Raw genomic sequence first — 16,248 nt, forward strand, 5'->3', positions numbered from 1 at the left:
CCTCCCTCTCCGCTTGATCAATGACAGTTGAAACCAACGGTCTGATTTGTCACCTATTCAGCTGAAAAATAATTTTAATTTCTTAAAATATTTTTCTCTGAATGGGTTTAATTTGATGAAACAAAGAATGTATCAAAATATACAGATTAAATTGAAATAATTAATAAAAAGAATTGATTACGAATACATAAGAATATTTGCACTTTGGGTTCATGCCAACTGCTCATCACGTTGCTATTTTACAGCTGCAACAATGGATGACTTTGCTATCAATCATTTTCAAAGAAAAATTATTCCCTTAAAGGGATATTCAGTAGTTTAATATGCTCGAAACCGAAATATAATTAAATTATAATATATAAATATAACATAATTAATCTATATAAGTAAATTTTATAATATTAAAATAAGTTTAAGTAGATAGTGTAAAATTGAATCCAGAATTTTAGAATTTTTAGTATTGCTTTTTTTTTTATATATATTTAAAATATATTGACTTTGAGATATTAAAACTAATTTAATGTACTTTTAAATATTAAAAGCATTGTAATTTGAAAATAATGTTAAACATATAAGAATCCAAATTTTATAAAACTAATATGCAGAAACAACGGATGGTATATTTTTCTATACATTCTTCTTTATTTTTTCTCTAAGTTAAAAAAGGAAAAAAAGAAAAGAAAGAATAATAGTTTTAAGTTGATGTACTGGGAAAGTAACTAATTGTATACATGAAAGGATGGATGTTCATTGCTTTATTGAATTTAGTGTTTCATTATATTCTGGTTGGTGGACTTTGATAATTAACTCAACTCAACTTGAAGTTTCATAATTAGTTTGAATCATTTTGGATAAAACTCAATTAATCTTAACAATTATTATCTTAGGTTTCAGAAAATAGTGTAATTAATCTAGGTTAACTTCAATGTTATACTTGTAATAACTCTTAAATTTTGTTTTTTCATTTCTTTTGACCATTTTATCCCATAATTTATAAACAACTTACTTTTAACTATTAAGTTTTGTTCATTTAAATAGATCTAAGAGAGGGTAATTGAATGAATTTGAAAAGATTTGAAGATAAATTTTTTATTGTTTATTTGAGTGGATTTGAAAGTAAGTGAAAGTGGATTTGAAAGTAAAATTTTTTAATCTGTCACAAAAATTAAATTCTACATTAATTTCCACAAACTTTACTTTCAAATTTACTCTCAATTACTCCAAAATATTCTCAAATAAGCAAACAATAAAATTTACCATTAATTTGTAGTATTTTAATCCATCAAGAATAAAAACATGGGAAAGTACAATAATCCTTTTAAATTTGAGTAAGTAACTAGAAACAAACTTAACACGTTTAAGGAATAGGAAAAGTTTAACCCTGTTTTTTTAATTTCAGAGAATTTATTTGAATTATTATTAGAACGATGATTTAAATGGATAAATAATATCTGTAAAAAATAATGTTAGTATGATTATTATGTTAAAACAATGACTCAACATATGTCTAAATCTACTTCATCTATAATTTTGTGTAGTTTGTAGTTTGCTATTATGTTTATATTGTTCTATTTTATACAAGCTTTCATTACTTACTATATTTTACTAATTTGATTTCATAAAAAAAATTATTTTGGATGTGTTTAAGTTTAAAATATTAGACTTTAATATTTTGAGGAGAAGTTTTAGTTATAATATTGGTTATCCTAATCATAGTTAACTCGCAAAATCCAAAAATTACATTCTTCGGCATATCTCTAAACGAAAATTGTACACTCAATGTTCAAATAATCTAATATAAATTCGCAAATTATACTACATAATAAGAACCAAGTTCAAAATAAAATCCAATTGAATCATAAATTTAAAAATACATCCCGATTCAATTCAACATATATCTCTACCAAAAAACAATATGTCAAATACAAAATAATGTTATCGTCATATCTAATTAAATTGGTTAGTATATCTTATGTTAATTAATTATACTATAAATTTTCTAAAGTCCTAATAACAGAGTTTCCATTATCCAATTGTGAAATTCATATTAATTTTATTTATTAATACTAGTTAAAAAATATGTAATTACTTTAATATTTTGAGTTTAAAAAGTTGACACGGTTAACAATATTAGTAATATACAAATATTATATTATAAATTTTAGTTAAAATCTAAATTAATTAGTTAAAGTATGAACTCATCTTCAATTTTAATTAGGTTTAATCATTTCGAACGTTCTATCTTTGTATAATCGTCTTAAATAGGTCCTCGTATTTTTTTTATCTCAATTAAGTCCTAAAATTGAGTCAATTGGAAGTGGACGACGTTAAATTTACTAAGTCATGGCATGCTGACCAAGCAAAATTTAATGATGTGACACACTGAAATCGCATTAGGTGGAATTTAATTATGCATTAGGTGAAATTTAAAGCATTATCTTCTTCCTTGGGGTGTTCTCTTCATGTTAAGGTTTTCGAAGTTGCAGTGATTTCATGCAGATCATTCAAAAATATTTTATCTTTTTTGTGCTTTTCTTAACCATCAAATACCGTAGAGACTGAGATCAGTCAATCAGTTCATCAAATATTATTTTTGAAAACAATAAGCAAAAATATCCTAAATGTTTAAACTTTTAAATTAATAAAACTTAAAGGATTTATATATTCTAGAATCTTCAAATCTTAAATAGTAAATCATCAGGGTAATCGGTTACCTTGGAAAGTCCCAAAGAACTGAAAAGTTCAACTAGATAGAGAAAACTAGAATTACAATAGCCCCAATAAAAAGAATACACCTTTCAAGATCAATGATAATTTATTCTAGATTCCAAAGCAAATAGGTAGGGAAATTATGCATGTCTTTGATCACCATCTCCTCAACAAAAACACCTTTGAAGGCCAAAGTGGAATTTCGGGACAAGCGTTCGGGTGAGGTCGTGATTCTAGATTCTCTGCTCAAAGGAAACAAACAGAATCTAGATTCTCTGCTTCTTTTTCTGAAACTAGGAGGTTGCGATTCGAAATTCGCCTCTGCTAGGGTTCTGTAGTTCATCGCCGCAGACTTTAGTAGTCGCGAAGGAAAGGCATGGTTGCAGAATTGCTGAAGCCAGCGGCGCCAAAGAACGATCCGACATTGGTCGAGGTCGCGCTAGTGAGCTTGATCGTGATTTTCGGCGCCGAAGTGGAATAACCTGAAGTTGGTGAGTCTCGGCACAGTGAGGACGTTGTCGAGGCTGTTAGCAGAGGTGAAGCTAGGAGCAGCGACGATGGAGAAGGTGCTAAAGCTGGTGAAGGTGGTGTCTTCGACGAGGGAGGGCAGAAGGAGATATGCGAGGATGCAACGTGCATGACGGCGATGCTGAGCAAGATTCTGAAGGTGTGTAGCAAATAAATTAGGTTTAATTATTTTATGTTTTTGTTAGAAGCCATAGAATAAATTAGGTTTAATTATTTAAAACTTGAAATAAAATAAATTTCACCGACCATGTGTCACGTCATTAAAATTTGTTTGGTCAGCATGTCATGATTCAATAAATTTAACGTTGTCCATTGAAATTAACGACAAAGTTCTAATTGACTCAATTTGACAAAAACAGGAACTTAATTGAGATAAAAAAAATACGAGGACCCATTTAAGACGATTCTGAAAAATAGAAATGTTTGAAATGATTAAACTTTTTAATTAATATAGATAATGAAATAAATTTAGAGTTAAACTAAGTAGATTTCAAGTTATTTTGATGAGGTACTTAAATAACAAAGTATAAATCATAAAAATGTCTCGTCTAGTCTAATAATGCAAACATTAAACATGATAAATACAAGTTCTTCATTTGGTGATTAGACACAAACAACACGTGTTTTCCTTGCCTTGCTTGATAAGCAAAAACCTTAATAAGGAAATATGAACATTTTTAAGCTAAATATTTTTGTCCAGTACTTTTCATGCTTATTTTGTGTTTGTAGATTTATAATACCCAATTTCATTAGATTGAATAAAATTTGATTTAAAAAAAATAAATGCATAAAAGATAGGTATTTAAGTAATTTTGAGAGGGATTAAAATAAATAAATAAATAATTTTCATCTTTTCTTTAATTAAATTTAATTCTTTCAAAATTCAATTTAAAATTAAAATTTAGAAAATTCTACTTAAATAAAAATTAGAAAAAAAGAAAAACAAAAGAAGAAAATAAAAAGAGAATTATCTACCTACACATTTTATCTACCTACACCACTCCATTTCATTCACACACCAAGGATAAGCCTAACACGTTTTTCTCATCCACACCTTCCCCCATTTTATTTTTACCATTTGGGCCAAGCCCAACACAATTTTATCATCCACACCTCCCAAATTTTATTTTTTACACCCTTTTAGGCAAAGCATATTACCAATGAGGAGCATTGGTATCTTGAAAATATTATAGTTTTGATGATGTTACAAGATAAAGACTTGAAGACTCTTGTTTTATTTATATTATAAGCATTTTATAGAGTTAATTGTATAGAAATAACTTTGTTATTGTAAAAACACTTAAAAGTTTTCTTGTTTGGAGAATGTTTGCGCAAATAATCGATTATTTGATGTAATAATCGATTATCATGAACCTATTTGGAAAAGAGATGCTCGCGTAAATAATCGATTATCTCTGTCTGTTTCAGTATTGCTCAAATCGCGCAAATAATCGATTATTCCTCAGAATAATCGATTATCACTTTTTGATAACCCATAAAGACACAAATAATCGTTTATCACTTATGATAATCGATTATATTTGGCACTTGGGAGTTGTCTTTTCATTTTCTGAACCTTGGGCTATAAATAGAGGTCTTCACAACTCTTAAAGAGTAACTTTTCATTTGAGAGTATTATAGTTGTGTTCCTAAGGGAAATTCTCTGTGAGTGAAAAGGGTACCTAAGTCATTTGAGAATACAAAAACGCTTTGGGGAAGTTCTCAAGTGTTAGAATTGCTCAAGTCAAGTATTGTGAATAGTAGATGCTCGCGCTTAATATGTCTAAGGTCGGAGTGATTCTCTTCAAGTTGATTGAGCTGAAGTCTTTCGTTCATTTGTTAAAGGAAGGTGTTTTCTTTTCTTAATTTGTATTTCCTCTTATTGTAATCTACAAACTACATTTTAGTGAAATAGTTAATAACTTTTTATAGTAATAAACAATTGGAAATAGAATCTTTTGATTCGAATAAGTATAAAAATCATTTGTGTTGATTTTCTCTGACCTTACTCTTTTAGCACGCTAACTGTTTGATAAAAGTTCCGAAAGAAAGTCACGATTTTTTAAAAGAACCAATTCACCCCTTCCCTCTTGGTTATCGACCGTAACACGCTTGTTTTTAACGTCTTTATTCCACTGCGCGATACCGATTGTTCCAACACAACACGTTTTCATCATCCACACCTCCCCTATATTATTTTCACATCTAACATAATATTGTGATGAAAAGTTTGAAATCCCTCAAACTTGTGTTATATAATTATGTTATATGTTTTGATTGGGTTTCTTGAAAGAAAAGATTTTAGAAAAATTGATTTAGTGATGCATTATTTTTAAATACATGTTTTAAACTTTATTGTTGTAAGTACCATAGAAAAAAAGGAAGATTGTTAAAGTCAAGTTCAACATGTCCTAAATTGTTTTGATTTTATGCTTAAACGCAAAAGTATACAAGAAAGTACTCTGTCTAATAAACACAAGTAATTTTTTAGCATCATATCATGACATACACGAATGCTTCATTCGGTGATCAAACACAAACAACACATGTGTTCTCTTTTCTTTGTCTAATAAGCCGCGAAAAACAAGTAAAACACAATAAAAGGGAGTTAAGTTGTGTTTTAGAAACTCTTTGCAAATATTTGCAATTATCATATGAAGATGTGCAACCAAATGATAGGTTTAAATTGCTCAAACAAATTGACAAAGATTTTTAAAAATTGAGTTAAAAAACTTCACGTTATTAAGTTAATATGAGAGTTATAACATCAATGTAAAAAGGTAAGGAAGGAGAAAAATTACTAAAAATGTTTATATAATAGTTTGTCTAATAGCATAAACAACATTCAATTCTCAATCAATTAATCGGGTTCAACAAAGCAAGCTAACACTGTAAGATACAAATGAGTATTGTTTTAGGTCGTAACCATTTTTTGATAACCCGTTAAATATTCCTTAACAAATATTCACTTCAAGTTAAAAATTGAATATTCTTTAACAACAAGTTGTTAGGAAATAGGTAGACTTCGTTTTTACACCAAGAAGGGGGGTGAATTGGTGTTTTATCAAACACAAAATCTTTTCGCAATCTTTATATCAAAGTTTGAAACTTTTCAAACTTTCTTGAAATGCAAGTAATGAAAATTTGTAAGCAGCGGAAAAACGTAGTTGAATGCGTGAAACGTAAAGTCAACTACAAAGTAAAAGTGTAGGGATAGAGAAAAGCAAACACTGTTTTTATACTGGTTCGGCCAACAATGCTTATATCCAGTGTCCTTCCAACCTAGGAAGCAAATGCACTAAAATGGTTGCGGTTTTTACAACAAGGAATTTATAGAAGACCTCCACGTCAAAAATATAAATCTCCTCTCTAACCCTGAACCAAAATATAGGCAATAACAATAGCAAGAAATGCAGCAAGAATCCCCTCTTTTGCAATCTGCTAACCACTTTGAACAATCCTCAGAATGAACTATCCCCCTGTATCACAACAGGTCCAAAACCAGCAGTCTTTACGGATGCCAAGCCAAAATCAACGCAGCAATCTTCAAGGATGCCAAGCCTGAATGTGATCAAACCAGATACACATTCTTGTGCAGAATATGATCAATCAATGTGTGCGCAGAACAATCTCCCTTTGAATCTCTTTCAAGAAAGATCACCACCGTCTTCTTGGAGAATTCTTGGAGCTTTCTAACTGGAGAATTCAATCTGAAACAGAAATGAAAATATTAGTTCATCAAAAGTCCTTTGAACAAATTCTTGTTCAGCCTATTTATAGATTTTTGTTTTTCAGATAGTCTCATAGTCGAATATGCTACTAATTCAGTCGACTGGATTATGACAGTTATAACAGTTTAGTCAAACTGGTAGCATACAGTCAACCAAAAGCAAAACACATTTGACACAGTTGACCAAGTCATTAATGCTCAACTAACTTTTAAAAATATAGTCGTTGGAGCGCAAGAGCATAACAATATTTCAAATCAGACACATAATACAGTCGAATATGTTACACACATAGTCGACTTTCAATATGCAAAACACTTTGAAATTCTTTTCTTCTCAAAATATCACAGAGCACTGATTCTCAAAATCTGTACAAAGATTTTAGCAAAGTAGAATCCGTTTATAATGTAGTCGATTGTACTATAGCTTTGTCACACAATGATAAGATCATGAAAGTGCTTGTGGTTTTCAACTTTAAAACATGTGTAGTAAAACATATGTAATGATGCATTGCATAGAGCACATAAAGCACATATAAACACGTTCCATATATATATATATATCAATCAATCAACATGGGAACATGTAACACATTACATAAACATATTCAATAGATATAACAATCAATCAGCATAAGAACATGTAATATAGCAACAACATATGCATGTTATTAAGCAATGTGTTGTTATCATAAAAAACTAGAGTGATATAGAAATTGTGTTGTCAACCATCTCAACACAAGTTACTCTTGATTAAGACAAATAAATTTTCTAAGGTGTGATCAAAAGATTACCATGTTTGGTCACAAACGAAGAATTGTGTCTTTCGACATTTAAAAGAGTTAAGTATTATGCTTCAGTTTGCTAAATGAATAGAATAATATCTTTACAAAGTTATTTAAGGAATAAAAATATTTTGATAACATTTTGTCACTTGCAAACAATGGCTCAAGATTCTTATTCTTCTCTTCAAAGAATATATATATATATATATATATATATATATATATATATATATATATATGCATTGAAAAAAAAAAGTTGTTAGGAAATCCTTGTGTTTTCCTTATGTTTGAAAACTTAGACTTAGAAGTTACATTAAATGCACTCCATATATGCATTAAATTGTATTCTCTTTTTAAAACAACATTCGTGTAATTGAATGTACTTATCTCTTCTTAGACAAAGTGAATTTACTTGAACATGTTTAAAAGCATAAAGCCATAAAAAACAAATAGACTTTTGTAGGGTTAACAAAGGAACCACTTGAGAGTTGTTGAAGAAAAAAATTTATAGATTAGCTTCCAAGAGATTGCTGATATGACATATGTTTTTTTGGATCTTCTTGGTCAAATGTAGGAAATGGACACTCCCTACAACATAAGCATACAAATATTCATAAAGTACTATGTTAGTTTAAGACTATCGTTTGTGCAAACATATTACCTATCAAAAGTAAAAATAAGAATGCACAATGTTGTATTGTTTGACACACAAAACACTTGTTTCTTACATTGCATTTAAATGAAGCATGATCACATTTTATGCTTTGTTGTTTGTAGAACTTAATTAAAATAATGGGAATTAGACTTTTCTCTAACATCAGCAAAAACCTTAATTAGACAATTTTAACATAAACTTTAACAAAATATTCTTTACAAATATTATCTATGTTTATTATGTGTTTGCAAAGAACATTTTCATCTCACGTTAACAAGAAGATTTTGAGAGCACGAGTCTACATCAAATATCTCTTAGAAGATGTATTAAACCTGTTCCACATTGCATGCACTCCTTATTAACTCTGAGAAGGTTATTTACTTTGTATTATCACATGCTTTTGTTCTATTTATAAATTACATTCACTATAAGAATCTTGTTAGTTATCAATATAATATTATCGATGACAATAAATTTGTCAATAAACTAAATTTAGTGACATATTCGTTTGTAAAATTGGTCAGAAAAAATCTATTGGTAAATTACAATTAGTATTATCGACAAATACTTTTATCAGTAACTTATTATAATAATTACCAACAACAAACTAGTCGGTAATATCAGTTGATAAATTACACTTTTTATTATTAATGGCTATATATGTTAGTACCTTATCATCACAATTATTGATAGTCTTGTTCTATAGGTAAATATATTGGAAATTTGGGTAAAAAATCTCTATTTGATGAAGTTTTTTCTATATTAAGGGGAAATAGGTGTGAAGAAGAAGAAATGAAAAAAAGATGAAATGAAAAAGAAAAAGAGAAGGAGGAGATGATGCAACAATGATGACAATAGTGGCTTATTGGTGACATTGATGACACATAGGTGGAGGACACTAGTGACGATGGTTGCATGAGTTAGAGAATGAGGTGGAGGAAGAGGAAGAGGAAAAGAGGAAGGAGGAGGAAGAGGGACATGACCTAAAGGTGGAGAAGAGGAAGAGGATGATAACCTAGAGGTGACGGTGGTGGCGCGACAATCCAACGATGGCTAGGAGGAAAGGAGGAAGAAGATAAAGAAATAAAGGAAACAATAGAGGAAAAGGAGGAGGAAAAGGGAGATTTAATCTCATATTTTACTGAAGGATGTTACTGATGATCAAATCTGTCAATAATTACTAATGAATATTTATTGACGAATTTGTAGTCGTCAGTAATTATGGACAATTTTATGCATCCATGGATAAAATTTATCAATGACCACTTTACTGATGAATTTATATGTATTGGATGCCCCTCAATAAACACCATTTATCAAAGAATTTTTGCTATTACTAACATTTGTGCTCGTTAGTAATATACAATTTTCATGTAGTGACTCCAACAAGGCCTATTTCATCTCTTCAGCTTTTAGAATGTTGCTTGAAAATGATAACCATGTTTAATGAAACATGTATTACATTTAATGCTCATTGAAGCTTGAACATGAATTAATTGCATGAAGAAACAACAATAGAAGAAGACCAACAACTACAAAGAATATGCAACAACTATTTTCTTTTCAAGCTATCCTTAACCTTTGTTATGATGAGAAAGAACATTATTCAATTTTTAGAGCAACATAAAAAAAAGTAAAGTTGTCTTGTATATTTAGTAAAACATAACCTCTCTTTTAGTAAACAATTTAGTAATCTTTTAGAACACTTTATTTTTAAACTTTTTGGCTTTGGTCAAAAGTGTCTATTTTCCGAATAATATTATATTTAGCTAAGAGTGTTTATTAAGAGTACTCAATAACAACTATAAATAGTTATGTTTCAAACAATACTTAATAAATTTAATAAGAATGATTGAATTTTAAATAATATTTGAGGTTCTAGATTACCAAATAATACTTGAAGTTTTGATCAAGAGTATATTTATTTCAAATAATAGGTATAATGAAGAGATATAATGAAGTAATAATATGTTTAATGAAATTTAATGAATTGATCAAAAATAAATATAGTATGAGTTATTAGAGGAATCCTATAAAACTTTTTTCCTTTATGTCCGTTCACCTCATGATCCTAGTACACCAACAAAAAGAAGGCAAACTTTACAAACCAAATTTATAATTTTTTTATTGATTATCTATCAAATAAAATATGATCTCGATTGTGTAAAAATTATAAAAGTTTCAAAAAATTTAAAACTACAATTCAACTTACTTTTATTATATTTTAACCTACTTTCATATTACTTAGAATTACTTATCATACTATAATCTTCTCCTAGTATACGTTTTTATAATGAATTGGTAGTTTTGATGAACATAGCTTATACAAATTTTAATGATAAATTAATTTAGCATCAAATATTTTCAAAGGTTATGTATTAACTACACATCCTTTTAACTTGATAAAATACTTTATTTAACATGGTATTAAATTTACATTTATATTATTTGTATATTTCGTAAAATACGTTTTAATATTATTTATAGATTTAGTTAATTCCAATTTAATCACGTGTACTGTTATGATTAATACATTGTTATTTTGTTTCATCTTAATCAATTTCGGTCATTGAATAAACTATAATAAAATCTTACGAAGAATAACTGGAAAACAAATACCTTTATCCCACACACCTATTAAATTACACTTGCTGTTGTGAACTAAGGAGATTGATATAATATTGTATTGTATGTATCCGGACACTCGTTCTCTTACCCTCCATCAAGCCAACTGGCTGTTCTGAGAAACAGAAAGCAGTTTAACTAATTGAATACGTCCAATCTCAGTTAAAAAATAGATTTTGTCACAAGAATTAATGTAAATGAAAGTAAATGATAATTAAAAGTATTGGAATGAGATTTAATTATCATTAAGGTTTTATTAATCTCAATTCCATACCTAGAAATTATATATATGACTCAAAGTAAAAGGTAAATAATTATATTTATTGTACATTTATTGTCATTATATTTAACTCTCCTACGGACAATTTATTCGAGAATTTATGAAGTGAAGACAAAGTCTAGAAAAGTAACTATCAAACTATTGAACTATGGAGTGATTCGACCTTGTACCCAAAACAAATGTCATTTCTAAATAATATTTCATAATTTTTATTTTTGAAGGACTAATTTAACGGTATGTTATATGAAATGAGTGAAATATATAATTGAGTCGTTAAATATTAGGCTTACAAATTTGAAAACTAAATTCAACCTTTTCTAAACACGAGAGTGCCACGTCAAATTTGAAAACTGTGTTATCAAAATCAAAGGGGGTAAAAATGTAAATAAAAATATAGCAATAATAAATTAAAATTACCAAACTGAAAAACTTAAACAAATTAGGAATCAAACAAATTTAAAACCTAAATAACTTAATTCCCATTCAATTTTCCTTTTAATCACACAAATAAGATCCGTGGAGAAAAGAGAAGTCTTGAAAACTGAAAGCAAGTGACGAAAGAGTAACATTGATGACAAGGGCCTTATGGGAGAATCAAACGATCTTGTTTCTTAGGGTTTATAGCGCGGTGTTACTTCACTGAAACAGCGTTGCGTGCATTGTATTCGCGGGTAGCATCGATTGATGAGGGTGAGGAATCTGAACACTGCTTAATTGTTGAATTGGCTATTTATGAATCTAACTCAATGTTTTGGGTTGTATTGCCTTGTTGTGCTCAGACTCTGGGAAGTATTCGGAGCTATGCAAAGCATCTTCGCTTAGATGGGGTGAAGGATACTATAGCCATTGCCTCTGGCAAAGGTGGTGTGGGAAAGTCAACTACTGCTGGTAAAACCCTTTTATCCTTCTTTCTATTTCATCTTTGATAATTTTGTCGTGTTGTTGATTTGAATGAGTGAAGTTCTGTTTGAACTTTGAATTTAATTGAATTTACAGTTAATTTGGCAGTTGCACTTGCGAGAAAGTGTCAGCTCAAGGTTGGTTTGCTTGATGTCGATGTATACGGACCCAGCATTCCCACAATGATGAACATCAATACAAAGCCTGAAGTCACTCATGGTGTGTCTTTTCTTACAGAATAATTTATATTGGATAATTTCATATATGTGTTAGGATTCAATTGCAAGGCACGAGACTAGAATCTCGCATTGCAAGATCTTGGGCTCTCTAACTACATTAGGTAGCTTTTGTGGTATGGTTCTCGCAAGGTTCTTTGTCAATTGGTATTACAGCCTTCCACTATGTCTAGTTGCAAACGAGCAGCATGGGTGGGAATGCTGTCATTGCTGTATTTTTCGAAGACTAGTTAAAGGGCTAGTGCACAACCGGCCTGCATTGGTGTCAGTGCTGTAATGCATTGTGGGTTGTTATACAATTGCAAGATACAGGTCGAGTTTCATATTGGAAGGCTTTGGCCTCTTTAATTACAATAGCTAGTTTTTGTAGTGTGGCTCTCCTAAGGTTCTCATCAGGATGTGGCTATCAATACCAATAAAAGTTTTGTTTCTAGTTTCTACATTCCACCAATGGTGGTGATAATGTTGAAGCCATATATTAAGCTTAATTTTGTGCTAATGCTCTTCCAGTTTTCATTACAGTTAATTTTAATATCTTGCTGTTCATTTATTTTCAGAGAAGAAAATGATTCCAATTGAAAATTATGGGGTCAAATGTATGTCAATCGGGTTCCTTGTGGATAAGGATGCCCCGATTGTCTGGAGAGGTCCCATGGTACATAACTTCTTTTCTTATTTGTTTTTATTCTATTTCATTCATTATTTCTTGCTGTAACTGTCTTCTGCAACTTAAGTTTTTTGTTGGGATATACTATGAAGGATTTGTTATTGGATGCATGTTCTTGCGAAAAGTATCTTCTATTGTTTTTTATCTGAACTTCTATTGCTGCATTATTGTAGGTGTCAAATGCCCTTGAGAAAATGACAAGGGGAGTTGACTGGGGTAACCTTGACATTCTAGTAATGGATATGCCTCCCGGGACTGGTGATGTCCAGATAGCTATGTCTCAAAATCTGCAATTATCAGGTAGTTAATTCTGGATGATTCCTTCCGTGGGGGTTGTTTATATATTTTTGATTCTATACTAGTCTATTATGTGTTTATAATACTTAAGCTATACCAATAAAAACAAATATAATTTAAAAGCAACTTTGGCAAATAGCTTGAACCTTCATTATGTCTGACTTTATGCACCTAGACTTTTTGGTTCTCATGTGCCTGATATAGGTAACTAAACTTTCATGAAGATTGTCGCTAAACCTGTTTACCATGCTACCTTAATTCAATTGAAAAGCTTTCAATTGCGCACTAATTTAATTATAATCATTAAAACACAATATTTTTAAGTTTAACTAAATCAAGATAAAATTGACCAAAGTATCGTGATATTTTGATATTTTATACTATAGCAGTATTACTAATATTCCTTTGTATTGACTTTTTTTTAACTAGTTTCCATACATTTAGCTTTCATTGGTTATTCATTGTCAAGGCTGCTTGTATGGTAGGTGCACTCATTGTTTCAACACCCCAAGATGTTGCATTAATGGATGCCAGGAGGGGAGTAAAAATGTTCAATAAAGTTGATGTTCCGGTATGATAATTCCCTTTGTATACTTGCTTTGTTGCATAAGAACAATATTTTGTGAATCAGAATATACATGTGTTCATTTATGTTGATGTTCAACACTTTTAACATTTGCAGTGGGCATATAGTAAGATGGCATTGTGCCATCATTTGCATGAATTTTTAGCTAGTGGCTGTTAGCAAGCCCACTGACGAGACGGACAGGCCCAAACATTTGTTTGGATCGGCAAAATGGGCCAAAACATAGTGTCAAAAACCACTCTTGGCTAAAGGAGGCCTTCATTCAGTAGTATTCAGGCTTGTGTAGGTTTACGGCATAAGTGAAACGTCTGTTAAGTGTCTCTTATTATAAGAAGCGTACAGCATCTGTGTCGAGGACCTGAATAAAATACAATTTTAGCCTTTTTTTTTTGTAGCTTTTATGATATCCTAGTTTTCCCTAGTTTATATATCAGTGGCACATAAGCACTGGATCCTTGTTAAGCTGTCTGAATCCCAATTTGTTGAATCAATAGACTGCATTTGGTTGTATTTAGGTGTGAGAATGAATACTATACTTTTAGAAATCCTATTGGCTTATTTCGGGAAATTATTTATGATGCTAAAATTAGTCTAAATGCAGACCATAGGCATATCTTGTATCTAATGTCTGGTGGAAGCATATATGTTTGTATTTGAGGTCTTTTTGAGTTTTTTTTTTTTTTTTTTTTTTCCATTTTAATTTCTGAGCACTTAAGTGTGCCAATTAACATGCTACAGAATGAAATCCATGATCCACCATTAATATATCAACATGCCTTTTTATGATATGAGAATTCCAACTTTTCTTACAGATTTTGGGAATTGTGGAAAACATGAGCTGCTTTAAGTGTCCCCATTGTGGCGAACCTTCATACATATTTGGTAAAGGAGGGGCTCATGGGACAGCCTCCGAAATGGGATTAGAATTTTTAGGCGAGGTAAGTTGATGATCTGTATGTAGAATCTACTTTATAATTATAATTTCGTTGATTTTTAACAGGGACTTCATTGAATGAAGCAACTGAACAGACTTCTTAGGGTCTATTTGGATGGACCTCTTCAAACAGACTTTTAAAAGAGAAAAAATATGAAGAAAAAATTAAATTGTTTTCTGCATAAATTAATATTAATTTATGCTCAAGTTGAAAATAAAAATTTGGAGAAACTATATGAGAGAGATTAATATAACTTATGCATATGTTAAATTTAACTTATGAACAAATTAATTTTATTTTTTCTTATTTTCTTTATTAGAAGTCTCTATGGAGAAATTTGTCAGAACAGAGCCTTAGTCACTTAGTGATAGATCTTTTTAGACTTAAGTATTTTTTTGTCCTATTATTTATTTATTTTGTTCAGTTTGGTTTCTCTATTGATAAAATATTCAATCAAGTCCCTCAATTTTAAAATGCAACTATGTGATCCTTCCAAGGTTCAATCAAGTTTCTCAATTTTTAAAAATGCAATAACATGTCTCTTTTCTTTGTTTAAATTGACATAATGGATTTTATAAATTATCAGTGGGCATTGGTAATAAATTGTATTGTGTAAAATAAATCATCAATATTTGCTTATTAACGATTTTTCAGCTAATTGGAAAGTGGTGTATGCTTCTGAGAGGCCCCATGGGCTGTTGCCTTTTTATCTCACTGCATTCATCCTCCAATTTTTTAGATTTGGTCTCTCTTCTATGTAATCTACAAATCCTATGGTGCCTGTGGAACTGTTGTGGTGGGGAATGTCCCTAGTTGTTATACTTGTTGCTCTGGTTCCCTTTCCCACCTTTTTAAAAATTGAGGGATTTTGTGGAACTATTTATTAGTAATGAGACAAAGATGATTAAGCCATCCTTTTATAACTTTTATGAGACAACTAATCAGTGTTGACTTATCTTTGCTGCCTTTGAGCATGAGGAATGAGTATTTAACTATTCTAATGTGTAAAGTACATCCACAAGCTTCTGGTTTCTGATTAACCAAATCGAATTTATTTATTGGGTATTTCTGACATGTTTTGAATTTAATAATTATTCCAGATACCACTAGAAGTGGATGTCAGAGAAGCTTGTGATCAGGGGCACCCTATAGTGTTAGCTGCACCTGATTCAGTAGTTTCGAGAGCGTATGGCGAGTTAGCTGAAAAACTTGCTCAGAAACTCAAGGAACAACAGTTCCAACCAGAGATAATACTGTGAAATGCGTTTATTCCAAAAACATCGAACTAATTGCCCTCATGCTTTTAGTCCGGGTTTTG

The 16,248-nt window shown here is 30.2% G+C and overlaps 1 protein-coding gene across 5 annotated transcripts in view; it reads left to right on the plus strand.

Moving 5' to 3' along the window:
- Nucleotides 1–11,791: 11,791 nt before the first annotated feature.
- The window catches only part of LOC106769934 (iron-sulfur protein NUBPL), a 28,497-nt gene continuing 24,040 nt past the window's right edge, over nt 11,792–16,248 (plus strand). For 2 of the 5 annotated variants that reach the window (XM_014655747.2, XM_022784910.1), the window contains exons 1-7: nt 11,792–11,999; nt 12,089–12,197; nt 12,306–12,428; nt 13,003–13,100; nt 13,286–13,412; nt 13,895–13,980; nt 14,808–14,933. In XM_014655747.2, the coding sequence (XP_014511233.1) occupies nt 11,994–11,999; nt 12,089–12,197; nt 12,306–12,428; nt 13,003–13,100; nt 13,286–13,412; nt 13,895–13,980; nt 14,808–14,933 (675 nt within the window). In that variant the 5' untranslated portion in view covers nt 11,792–11,993. The other 3 variants (XM_022784909.1, XM_014655744.2, XM_022784911.1) reach the window with 3 other exon arrangements.

Source organism: Vigna radiata, chromosome 8, assembly GCF_000741045.1.
Source record: "Vigna radiata var. radiata cultivar VC1973A chromosome 8, Vradiata_ver6, whole genome shotgun sequence".
Lineage (NCBI taxonomy): Eukaryota > Viridiplantae > Streptophyta > Magnoliopsida > Fabales > Fabaceae > Vigna > Vigna radiata.